Source organism: Pleurodeles waltl, chromosome 11 (assembly GCF_031143425.1).
Source record: "Pleurodeles waltl isolate 20211129_DDA chromosome 11, aPleWal1.hap1.20221129, whole genome shotgun sequence".
Classification (NCBI taxonomy): domain Eukaryota; kingdom Metazoa; phylum Chordata; class Amphibia; order Caudata; family Salamandridae; genus Pleurodeles; species Pleurodeles waltl.
The window spans coordinates 168,280,150-168,293,991 of NC_090450.1; the positions used below are offsets into that span (position 1 = coordinate 168,280,150).

Here is a 13,842-nt window from a genome sequence, read left to right on the forward strand (position 1 = left end):
AAGGTGATGAAGGAGCAGTGAATGGTCCAGGGGAGAGAGGCAGCACAGGTTTTTAGTGAGGTGGATCAGTTTAGGGATGAAGAGGAGGGGCATTAGAGGGCAGAAGGAAGTGGTTCATCATGGGGGTTCATGGTAAGGGGAGCTCTAGGTCCATGATGATGGGGAGCACCCACTTGCTATATTATTAGGGGCATCATTTCTGGTTGATGAGATGATGTCACAATATATCAAAAGCCCCAATGGGAGACAGGGAAAGCAGCACGTTTGAGATAAATGACCTGCTTCAAAAGGTTTAGGTGCAGGTGTTATTCATGTTGAATGAAATATTTCTTGAATCTGGATCTCCAAAGACACATAGATGAATTAAAAACAACAGTAACATGATTTAAAATTTTACGGCCATTTTATCCTTAAATTATAGAACTGGAAAGTCTAAGGGTTATCCTTGAGAGAAGTTTGATAATGGAGCACAAGTGAATAAGAATGCCTAGTCTATCTTCTTTTCATTTAGCAAAATAAGTCTTTCCAGAGGAACAGATTAATCATCCCTTCCTAATAAAGGACTGCATACATCTCTTACATTTAAATGGCGTTTTTCAGTACTTGATATCATGATATTGAGTTTAATCCACAGTAAAGAGTCATAAAAGTCCGGGCAGGAGAGCCAAAGGTTTTTGGGTTTACATCAAAGCTTTCCTTAAATTTTCAACTCGCCTGAAATTTTGAAAGAAATATTGTAGTACTTTTGGGAAGCTGTGACTTTTTCAGAGTCTCAGAAATACTCTCATGTGCGAATATTTATTCACATAGCAAGTCTAGTTTTCTGGTCGTAAAGATGTAACTCATTCTTCAACTTTATTTTTCTTCTCTAGAAGAATAATAGTTTGCCCTTGCAGGAACCTTTTCTCCTACATGTCTTCCAATTTTGGAGCTGTTTCCTCTCTTTTTTTACTCTAAAAAGTGGACTTAAACCTACTCTTGACAGCTTTTAGGTTAGAAAACCCCATAAAATGGTTTGTGAAAACTGACAAACTAGCACATATATGGGTGCTGACCACGTTCTGCAATCAGCACCATCCCGGAAGGTCCACAACCATCTGTTGTGAGCAGATATCTCACTAAAGGTACTGAGATGTAGCCTGGTACATCTTTATCATAACATGAATCGTTTATATATGTAAAGTTATGTTAACTCTAAGGAGGACTACCGGAGCACTCTCACTTTACACAAAGTAGATAGTACTTTACAAACTCATCTTCAGGATTTGAACTGCAAGCTATTATATTTCCAAACCTTCAGTAACTCTTGGTCATCACAATGCTCAGATATTTTAGCAGTTTTTTAAAGCATTTACTCTTTTATTTGTATTTGTTCTTGTTGTGCATATGAACAAGCAGCACTTTTCCATCAAGTCTCTTAACAATAAATTATTTTCTGTTTTTCCTTAGAATGGGAAATCGTATCCATGTCTATCCTAATGGATCTTTGTTTGTTGATGCTGTTACTGAGAAAGATGCAGGAGATTATCTGTGCGTGGCACGGAACAAAATTGGAGATGATCTGATGTTAATGCGAGTAAGCGTGAACATGAAACCAGCTAAAATTGACCAAAAGCAGTACTTCAAAAAGCAAGTACCATATGGAAAAGATTTCAAAGTCGACTGCAAAGCTTCTGGTGCACCCATCCCAGAGATATCTTGGAGCTTACCAGATGGAACAATGATAAATAACGTGCTTCAAGCAGATGATAATGGGCGCAGCCGATTTCGGAGATATGTTCTCTTTGAAAATGGGACCCTCTTTCTAAATAAAGTAGGGATAACTGAAGAAGGAGACTATACTTGTGTTGCCCAGAATACTCTTGGCAAAGATGAAATGAAGGTCCACATTACTGTAGTTACAGCTGCACCACGCATAAAAAACAATTACAAGACATTTGCCAGAGCAAGAGCTGGTGAATTTGTGACCTTTGATTGTGAGGCCATAGGAGAGCCCAGGCCAAAAACTTTCTGGTTGCTCCCTTCCAGTGAAAAGATATCAGCCTCCAGTGATAGATACCTACTTCATGTTAATGGATCCCTGTCCGTTAGCAAGGTGAAGCTACTTGATGAGGGAGAGTACATGTGTGTAACTCGCAATCCTGCTGGGGAGGATACAAAGCTATACAAACTAGAGGTCACCTCAAGACCCCCATTAATAAATGGTTTGTACACAAACAAAACTGTAATCAAAGACACTGCTGTCAAACATTCTAGAAAGCTAATTGATTGCAAGGCTGAAGGGACACCTCCACCTCAAGTCATGTGGATTATGCCAGATAACATTTTCCTAAATGCTCCATACTATGGAAGTAGAATTATAGTGCATAAGAACGGAACACTTGAAATACGGAATGTGAGAGCATCAGATACAGCAGAGTTCATCTGTGTGGCACGCAATGATGGTGGAGAAACTGTTCTGGTGGTGCAACTGGAAGCAACTGAAATGCTTAGGAGGCCTATGTTTAAAAATCCATTCAATGAAAAAATCACTGCAAGACCGGACACCACCACAATATTGAATTGTTCTGCCGATGGAAATCCACCTCCAGAAATGATCTGGCTGTTGCCAAATGGTACGCGGTTTTCCAGTGGGCTGACGTTAGGCCGCTATCAAGTAGGAAACGATGGTACCTTCATCATTTACAATCCAACTAGGGAGGATGCAGGCAAATATCGTTGCGCAGCCAGGAACAAAGTAGGATACATCGAAAAGCTCATAATTTTGGAAGTTGGGCAAAAGCCTACCATTCTTATTCATCCAAGAAAAGCCATAAAGGTTATTAGTGGGGAACAATTATCTCTTCACTGTCTTGCTGATGGCGTCCCGAAGCCAAACGTTATTTGGACAATTCCAAGTGGCTTTACATTTGATAGGCCTCAAATTAATGGTAGGCATATACTGCATGAAAACGGAACATTGGTTGTCCGAGAAACGAGTACCCAGGATCATGGAAACTACATCTGCAGGGCTCAGAACAATGCAGGGGATGCATCAATAGTGGTCCCTGTGATGATTATTGCATTCTCTCCAAGGATTACCAACAGACCACCGCAAAGTATACAAACTAAATCTGGAGTCCCCGTACAACTTAACTGTGTGGCCATAGGAGTACCAAAGCCAGAGATTTTATGGGAGATGCCAGACCTTTCCATCCTATCCACAGCCAGCAAAGGTAGACCTTCTGGGAGTGAACTTCTATACCCTCAAGGTACTCTAGTTATTCAGAATCCAAGAAGGTCTGACTCAGGCACTTACAGATGCACAGCAAAAAACTCACATGGCAGCGATACAGTTGCAACATATCTTCAAGTCCTCTAAAGTGTTCTAAACACTAAAACAAGAAGGAAAGTAAATATATTGGACAGAGTTTCTACTGTGAGACATTTTCAGTGGCAGAGATCATAGTAACGTTTGTGATTCCAGGCATCTTAGACATTTACTACTTTTGCAATAGATAGACACTGTAGGTATGAAGACAAACATTGTAAAGCAAACTTCAGCAGTATTAGTCCTCAGTGGTTTCAGAAATGACCACGTGGTTTTCATAGCTCTCCCTATTGGCTCTTTTTCTAATTCTTCTATGAACAATTTACATTTCACATCCTACTAAGCACGTGAACATAAAGAGCTCTGTGTTAATACTTTACAAGCTTAACAATTAAAAACAATCTACCACTTATTTGATAAAAGTCTGGTCTCCGGGGTATGTCTCCAAATGCTTATATCTGGAAAAATATATGAAGAAAATAACTACTGAAATCATGAATCTGGTCAATCAGAATTGAAACAAATTAATAAGGATGAATTATTAAATAATTTTGCAGGTCTGTGCTGGGCAGATTGTAATAATGTGTGTTTATGTATTTGTAAATTCATGTATTCCTTAACAGGAGATGAACAGTTGAAGGTTTGTTGGCTGTAAACTGTAATGAATGTGCTTTGAACTCTGACTTTTAATGATTGGCTGCAGGGTGTCTGCTGGTGGGAGTGCTGTCAGATTCAGCAGGTTTCTATACCTGGTAGCCAGTAAAAAATTAAATACCGTGAAGTTACCATTGCACAATAAAGGCTATAGTTTTTTAAGTTAAAGTTTACTTTATCCATATTGACAATTCAAGGCTATGTGCACCAGGGTTTTTGACAAACCCAGCGTCATCAACACTTGTGGAATGTTTTTTTTTATTAGTGTGGTTTTCTGTTATATAGGCTTGTGCACTGGAAAGTTCAGCACAATGCTTTATCAGTGGAAGAGTTGAGAGATACACAAGTTTGGACGTTCTGATAGCTTTCAAGGATATTTGCGTAATTCATACATGTGTGATTGATAATTGCACAGGCGCCGTCGTGTTTTAAGAGTGACCCAGAATGCTTTGTTTATGGCAGAAGCACTACCCGGCTCACAAGAACTACTTCCTACCATACAGCTTCCCCAAGTCTGAATTAGTGCTGGAATCCACCATTTCCCATGTTCTTACATGTTTTTTTTTCAAATGGTGACTCATTCACATGTATAAAGTAACTCTTGCTGCACCAGTCTGAAGACCTCTCCACTTCAGATGTCTCTTTTCATTTGCCTGTGCATGACGCATACATGCCAACATTTAGAGGAGGAAAGTGGGAGATTTTCAAAAATAATCGGGAGAATAAGGGGCATATTTACAAGAAAGTGGTGCATCAGCTCTGATGCACCACTTTTCTTGCGTCGCCCTGCACCCCCACCATGGTAGCGCTGCATTTACTATAAAATGCACCATGGCGCACGTTAGCACAATAGCGTCATTATTTATGAAGCTATTGTGGCGCTTTGTTGGGTCAGTGCCATAAATTATGACACTAGTCAAGCAAAGCACAAAGAGGCCTATAGGTTATTGTGGGATTGTCACTTTAATGCCTGCCCTGAGCAAGCGTTAAAAATGACGGAAAAAATGGTGCAGTGAAATCGTGTAAATTTCACTGCGCCATTTTTTGGGCCTACCTGCGTGGGAAAGCTCCCCTTGCATACATTATACATGGCGAGGGAAAATGTGGCGCAAGGGGTTACAAATTGGCACAATTAATGCATTGTGTCACTTTGTAAATATGACGCACGGCGTGGGCCTCCTTAATGCCTCCTAAGCATAAAAAAAATGATGCTAGGGTGGTGCAAGAGGCTTGTAAGTATGCTCTCAAATTTCTCCCATTGAGTCCTATTGAAGGAGATGCAATTTCAGGCAGGAGACAGCCAAAATAAAGCCATTTTTGGCTTAAAAAATCGTAAGTTTCCCACCTGAATCACGCCTGTTGACATGTATGCATGATCATTCTTTAAACACTTCCACCAGATCCAAAGGCAGCCTTTTGTGAGATGTGTGCAAGTAAAATGGACTCAATTTCGAAGCAAACGTATCTATTTATCCTCTGGAATAGAAACACAATAAGAATGAGGTGCATGTTAATGTTTTATTTCTCTCTAACTACTGGTCGTTTTCTCTGCATACTGTTGGTGGTGCTACTACTATGAAATAAAGGGTTACGAGACTCAAGCTTTATAATCTGTTGATACAGTTTTTCCCTATACAATACAACAAAGTCGGGCCCAGTAGCTTTCTCTCGAATTATCAATCATTATAGATTGAGGGTCTTAAACCTCTTACACTGGTCTCTTATTGGAATACATTATTTCATATGTACCTAATAACATGCATTCAACGGTTAATTCTCAATTGAAGATGTCCATATTAACTGCTAATGCATTAGTCCAAATTGATAGCATAGGTTAAGGACTTAGGCCATCATTTTGACATTGGCAGTAAAAACTGCCTACCGCCACGGGGACAGTCGCCAAAATACAGTCACCGAAGATACCATTCATCTGCCATATTATGAGCACTGCTGGACTTTTGCGACAAGAAGGGCGTAAATGCAGCAGTGATCATACTGGTGGATGATGGTAACCTAGTGCTTCTACCACCAGCACTGCCACACCAGTTGAACGCCGCCAGCCGTATCATGACCTGTGATACGGCCTGGCGGTGTTCTGCTGGTGGGCGTTGCTAGCGGTATCAGCGCCCCTTCCCATTCCCTGCCGGAAGACCTCCTCGACAAAGGTAAGTCAGGCTTCCAACAGGGGAGGGGGGTTGGATGGTGTTGGGTGTGTGTGTGTCTGGTCGTGTGCATGAATGTGTGAGTGTGTGTGAATGCATCTGTGTGTGTTGGTTATTTGCATGGATGTATGTGTGTGAGTGGATACGTGTAAGAATGGTGAAGTGAGTGCGTGTCTGCATATCAGTGTGATTGTGTGTAAGAATGTGTGCGAGCATGTCTGGAAGTATGCATGTATGAATGCGTGTATGCCAGTGTGAGTGACTGGGTGTATGCGTGCATGTGTGTGTGTCTGTGTATGGTGGTTGGAGGGGAGTGTGAGGATCGGAGGGGCTGGGGGTATGTGTGTGCGAGGATTGGAGAGGGTGGGGGGAGTTTGGATGGAAGGGGGGTGTCAGGTGGGTATTGGGGGTGGGGGAGCCACCTACTGGTGACAGGAAGGAATTCCCTGCCACCGGTAGGGCCTACGGCTATGGTTTTCGTGGCGTTGCTAACGCCATGTAAACCATGGTGGTAGGCAGGTTCATAATGCCGCCGGCGGTACTTTGACGGCCGCCGGGCTGGAGATTGGCATCTCCGGCCCGGCGGCTGACACCGCCATGGCGGAATGAGTGGAGAATTGGAGGGTCGGCTGCAGCTAACCCGACATTCTTACAATGTGGCGGTATGTACCGCCAGCCTGTTGGCGGTACTACCGCCAGATTTCACTCACCGCCGGGGTCATAATGACCCCCTAAATCAGATTCAGATTGTATTTAACCTTTCAGCTTTCCCTCATTTTTTTAGTACAAAGAATATATGTGAAGAAAAGGGCAAAGCGGGAATCCAAGATTAATCAAGAGCACAATAAGAAAATCATGTGGGTCTACCACTCAAATTTTCCTTTATGATTTCAGATTCATTCTATTAAATACATTTCCTTCCATGTGGATCCACACTGGAGCTTTAGGGAAGAAAAAAATGCTAAGCCTATTATTATGAGTTATACATAGTGGTACTTACAGCATGCCAGGGTAAATAGGGAAGGACTTTAACAGATCACCTGACTACAATTTAAAAACTACGAGTCATATTTGGCACTGAGGCCCATATTTATACTTTTTGGCACAAAACTGCGCGAACGTAGTTTTGTGTCAAAAAGTTTAACCTTGACTAGCGCCGTTTCTTAACGCCACCCGGGTGCCATATTTATACTATGATGCTGGGTGGCGCTAAGAATAGGTTAGAGTAATTTTACCTGACACTAACCATTGCATTTTGTCTTAAAGCTAAATTATGTTAACGTAGGAAATGCTCCATTTTTGACCGCAATAGCATCAAAAAGTGACGCTAATGGAGCAAACAGTGCAAAGGAGAGGCAAGATAGACCCACAAAGCCAGGAGAGATCCCAGGGTGACCCCAGGCAAACAGAAACCAGCCAGGAGGACATTGACAAGACCCAGGGTAGAGACAAGAAAAAGAGGAAGTGTTGTTCTCTGGTGAGAGAGGTGATGGAGCACCAACATCAACTCTTCATCATCTCTAAATTGCCAATTGGAAGGAGAGAGGCAACTTGGCAGCAGATAGTGTACAAGATTAACAGTGTGGCAGAGGTCAGGAGAACTGTCGCTGAGTGCAAGAAACACTGACATGACTGCCATCGGAGGACAAAGGAAAAAATTGCAAGGAACAGGAAGGCAGCACCTCAGACCGAAGGTGGGAGTCCAGCACTACAAGAGGACCTGGAAGAGATGGAGGAGATGGTTGTAGCAGTCATCCTTGAAAAAATTGTCACTGGTATCACAGGACAGGACACGGCAGACTAACAGGAAACAACACATATGCAGGGTAAGTAACAGGGGGGACAAATATGCCAAAATGTCAAGTGCAAGAAGAGGAAGGCACGTAGCTTCTACACAGTGCATGTTAGCCCTGAAAATCAGGCAGTGGAAAGGGCATGGGCTGTGCAGGGGCATCCAGGGGCACAGCAAAACACAACACCAACACAGGACATCTGGTATTGCCAGAATGTAAACTGCAGGAAACTGGCCAGTGCCAGGCCATTGGCACAGGGGGCATTCCCCATTGACAACAGTTGCCATTTCCACCTGTGCTTTTGGCGCTGGTCATTTAGGAAATGGCAGTTAGTTAGGTGCCTATAGAACAAACGCACTCAAAATGAGGGTTCAGCATGACTACGTGATTAATCTCCATCAATCCCTATCCAACTGCAACTCCTGCAACTCCTGTCAACTGGTCATGTCCATAGACTCAATAACCATCAGGCACTGCCACATACATAATAATGTACACACCAGTAATCTCATACCCATGGTGGCCATGCCTGGGTTTACCCCTGTTTCTGTGTCATATTAGCTGCAATGCCGCCATGCAGCCTCTCAGGTATCATAGTGCAAAGGCGACTGCATTGAGGGGGAGGACATATGTGTGTAGGAAGGAGAACACACCCGCACAGTCACAAGAGGAAATGGAACTCTGCCAGGTCCATCAGTGCAATGCAATGTAGCACACATACACAAACATCAACATGAGGAACTACCATTGGTAATAAGTGCATTGTCTCCTGGCAATGCCATGCATGGGGTGGTGCTAGGTCTCAGCGCCCAATAGGTGTATGTGAAACAGGACCATAGTGTCATTTGTTGTGCTGTGGCATCAGCACAGCAGCACCCATTTCAAGACCTCCTCATGCAAATGGAAGCATAGGGAGGGTTTATGAGGACAAGAAGGTGGCAAGCCACAAATTGGACTGAACCCACACCTAGATGTGACGCAGACAAATGTGCAAACTGCCCTTCCCTACATGTGACATGTAGGTGGGGCATAGGGCTAAGAGACTGTAAACGTTAAGTACAGGAACTTTGTATGGGAACCAAGAGGACAATGAGCCACCAATAGGAAGTCAGTGATGTCACATATCAACTGCCACAACACAAACACACTAATTGTATAATATCTCATTGCAGAGGACGATAGCTCTCCTGTGGGTCTGCCTGTCCTGGACTACCCTGATGACCTGGATGACCAGCTGCCAACCATCAGCCAGGAAACCCTCCAAGATGTCCTGGGAACCCTCCAGACACCACCTCCAGTCGCAAGGAGGAGCATTCATGTAGCAGCCAGCCCAGAGGCCCCACCCACCTCCCCAATAGTACGACCTGCCAGCTCAAACACAGCTGAGGACTCTGAGGACACAGCAACCACCTTTGAGAGGACAGTAGTGGGAGTCCAGTGGTAGCTGGCCAAGGAGGTGCGGGTGGGGATGTAAAGTATGGCAGCTAGCCTGGAGGGTATGCGCATGTTCATCATAACGGCCACTAAACAGACAGCAGCCAAACAAGGCACAGAATCCCCACTGCATGGAGTCCAACAGTGTGTGAGGAACCTAACCACTGCCGTGAGGGATTTGACACAACTCCTGCCCTCCCAAGCTTGCTGCTGCATGCATGACAACAAGCAGGACTTCATGCCCCGGAAACTGGCCTCCCTCAGGGCAGATATGGCTGCCTACCGCAGGGATGTTGCTGCCATACTCAATAATCAGCAGCTCCCCCTTGCTGCAGTGATGCCATATGTAGTTCCACAGATGGCAGCTGCAGGGAATTTGGTGTCCCCTTCTCCAACCACTGAAGTGTGTGTGGCCCCCTATACTCCACCACCACCACCATCAAGGGCAGAGGAGACAACACACACATCAGAGGATGAAGATGTGGAACAGATCATCTTCACCCGTAGGAGTACCCAGTAGCACCAGCCCATGTCACATGGGCAGTGATTTCCCTTTGTCCTGTGTTTGACATCATGCCAGTGTTGCTACAGCGGGTGACATGAACTCTTTACCGACACACTTTTAACTTTTCCACTATGGACTGCAATTGTCTCTCACTACTCTGTTGGCAATTCATGTTCCCCTGCACTGAACTACACTTCATCCCAGCATGTCCAATGACATGTCCCTCAACCCTTGACTTGTGTTGTGTCACAATAGAATGGTTTTCATTAATGGGGTCACAGACCTGGACAAAGTAAATATTGCACTACAGCACTTTCCAATAAACAGCACCTACAGAACCACATTGTCTCTGTGTAATGTGACACATCTACTTTGCTGTTGATTTGTGATGCGTGTAACATGTCTCTAGTCACAGAGTGTCAATACAGGAGTGCAGAAATATTGGGAGCCCATATCTACGCACAAGATACCTACATGATGAAGGTCAAAGCTGGTCACATCCCCTACGAGCAAATCACTGTGTATGTGACATTTGTTTAACACATGTAAGCCTCACCCACTACATACAGCAGGAATGGCTATGTAAGAGTGCTCGGGCAATAACGTCAGCTGGGAGTACCAGTGAAACACACTGGTATGGTATACTTGACCTCATCTGAAATTGGCACTGCTCAGTTTAGCAGTATTGACATGAACTTCAGGCTGCAGGCAGACATCCCACAGTGCCCAACATTCCGACACTGGACCCAAACAATTTTTCTTCTGTTCTCCCTGGTCCCAGTCTTTGTAACATTGATTGAAGTCTCTTTCTTTCCATCAGATCCGTGAATATTAGATACTATACCAGACTGCTGTAACAGGTACCCCCCCCCAACAAAAATATAAAATAAACAACCATGTTCTGCTATTACTAACTTCTCAGAACACTTGGGTGCTTTTCGCATAAGTTTGGGACTAATAAGAGGAATCAATTTATAGTATGGTCCTCCTATATAGTATTTTTCTCTTCTATCTAGCATTCTAAAATCAGTTCACTTCTTGGCACCTAATAGCTATGCTGATGCATTTTTCAAACAATACATCTTTGTATTGGCATGTCAGTAATCCTTCTCTGAGTATTATTGACTCTTTAGATTGAGTCTATCTATGCATGGTTTGCTCACTGGTGGTATGGACTATCACTTTAATTTTCAGTACTCTATTTTTCTGAAACTGACTAAGGGTCTCAATATACAAAAGTATATATACTTAAAACAATTTAAAAAAGCTACTACTAGAACTTACCGGTTTACATATCCTATTTATATAATTCTTTTTATTAGATATCATGTGAATTTGTGGCATATACCCAGAATTTGGCACAAGACAGTACTAGAATGTCCGGCTATTGGGACTGCATCAGCAATGGTTTACAACATTTGGAACTGCCCTGATGAAGGTGACCTCCACAATAGAGGAATACCGAAATGCGCATAGGCTATAGGTTCCTTTTGAATCTCATTTGAGATTATAATATTATCATCACATTTCATGGACATTCATTTCTTCCAGATCTGAGTACAAGACCGTTATACCAACATTGTTGGATCTGTATCAATCCTAAAGTCTGTTATGTTGGGTAACAATATGTAACCTTTGAATTCTATTTTGTTATTGTATAAAGTGTATGATATTAGGATCACTATATTGCCATTTTTGTAACTTTTGCACTCTGTACTTTTTGAGGTTTTAGCCCGGTATGAATGTGGAATGACTGAATTGGGTGAATGTTAACGTCCTTTCTTTGTATCTGGTTTTATATATTTAATATGTTGTAAATGAACTGAATAAAAATATATATTGTTGATAGAGCTTCTATCCTGTTAGCCTACTCTGTTTGCAGCCCAAACAGTACATCTAAAAATTGTTGTAGTATATGACATACAAAATTATGGATATTTATATTTTTTGCGAAACGGCATTTGAGGAATATCATTCCCATGATCAATGTTTGTGGTTCATAATTTAGTTTTACTCTACAGGACCCAAACAATGACAGCTTAAAAACCACATCTACCTGTCCAATACATGGGAACCATAGTCACCTTGAGTGGTGGGTACATTGGATGACGGTGCATTGAGAAGTAGATGTGTGGCACCTGCCAATGTGACAGCTCAGTTGGAAGTGGGAATGAACATGTCAAGAGAGGGATCTGGATGCAGGACGGAATCCCCAGGTCAACAGACAATTGCACTGTACACTCATGCGGAGACCCTGAGACCCAAGCATATGACACATGCAGTAAGGGAGTTTTATTTAATATGCAGGAAACCGAACAGAAAACTATGTTAAACACCTATCCTAACCTAATCTATCCTACCTATACATTACCCATAACTGGCCCCAGCTACCCTATGCTAAGCTTACTTACCACATTTAACAACATACTCTAAACAGTGCCCCCCCACCACCCTTATATCATGAGACACATGCAGGACAACATATACTAACCTAAACATTTACTATCCAATCCTAAACAAATATATATTTGTTTGTATATTTTATCATATATATATATTTTTAAAACAAATGCCCCAACATTAACCCCACCTACCCACCTACAAACTAACATGTAATAATATGAAAACCCACCCCCAAACCTACTTTTCCTATCTAAACAACTAACCTAATCTAACCTATCAGTAACCCCCTAAAACTCACTACAAAATATGATAAGGAATGAGGAGGGAGGGGACTGAACTGGGGGTGAACGGGAGATATCAGTTCAGAGGTAGACCCTCTAGATGGCCAACAGTCTCTTTGTGTTGCGGTCCACCTGCTTCTTTAGGCTGTCCAGCTTCTGAGGACCTGCTTCATGTCCCTCTGTATGTCCTTTATTGCCGACATGTTCATTGCAGCAGCCGTGGTGGGCTGTGATGCTGATGTTGACGGTGTTGCAGGTGGGGCAGAAGTGACGGTGGCGGCTGTGGCCCCCTGTGTAGCTGTAGTGCTCGGTCCACTCTTTGTGGGCAGTGTGGGTCCCCCCTGACTGAATGCCCGCCATTCCCCAGTGGATCACTCCTTTTGATAGCATTGTGCCTTCTTGTGGTACCCAGACTCCACATCCAATATGTGGCAATAGCGCACTGCCCTCTTCTGGAACACCCTGAGTTCCGCACTGTCCATGTTGGCAGCTGTTAAATTGAGACAGGCAGCCATCAGTGTCAGCATTGTGTGATGTATGTACAGATGATACTCTACCACTCTGCCTCGATTTGCACATGCACTCTGAATCACATTCCAGATAATACAATGTCCCTGATGAATGTAACAGCAACGCTGCCTACTCATCATGTCATTGACACCAAAGCGATGCACAACAAGAGTTTGAACCAAAAAAACGAATCTGAGCATTGATTTAGTGCAATGTGTCGCAATGCAAAGGCAGCAACAACTTCACATGGGCCAGGCCCGCTAATCTTCGTCATCTGAGTCAACTTTAAACCACACAACACCATTAACTAGTAGATATCATTGGGAGTATGGTATGCAGTTGCTTATCATAAGGGGACAGTGTTGATTGGGACACATGCAAGCCTGATTGAGATGACTGTCATCTACATTGTGACCATCACATCTACCTACATATATGTTGTTCACCTAGCCCTGTGCCATAGGGGGGATGGGCATGCAATCCATCATCATACCCGTTAAAGTCAACCACGAAGGCATGTCCACTTACACATGGAGTTAAGAAGTGGACCACATGGGAGGAGGGCTGCCACCTAGGAAGCAGGTATAGATAGGTAATTCACATCTACATTCATGTGTCCAGGTGTGGACACCCATCAACACCTGATCTGCCAACAAAATTCCCTAAACACCCACATAGATGCCAGCACACGTCTGGCCTTGACCTGCATGCACGCCTATTACCTACCACATAAGTGTCACGTAAATGAAGTACAATTTATAGGGCAACATGCTGGGGGACAGGTTCCCAT

The 13,842-nt window shown here is 43.2% G+C and overlaps 1 protein-coding gene across 2 annotated transcripts in view; it reads left to right on the plus strand.

Moving 5' to 3' along the window:
- Nucleotides 1-4,132, plus strand: part of IGSF10 (immunoglobulin superfamily member 10) — a 142,316-nt gene extending 138,184 nt beyond the window's left edge. For both annotated transcript variants that reach the window (XM_069213345.1, XM_069213347.1), the window contains exon 7: nt 1,450-4,132. In XM_069213345.1, the coding sequence (XP_069069446.1) occupies nt 1,450-3,361 (1,912 nt within the window). In that variant the 3' untranslated portion in view covers nt 3,362-4,132. The remainder of the gene's footprint in view (nt 1-1,449) is intronic.
- The last annotated feature ends 9,710 nt before the right edge of the window (nt 4,133-13,842 follow it).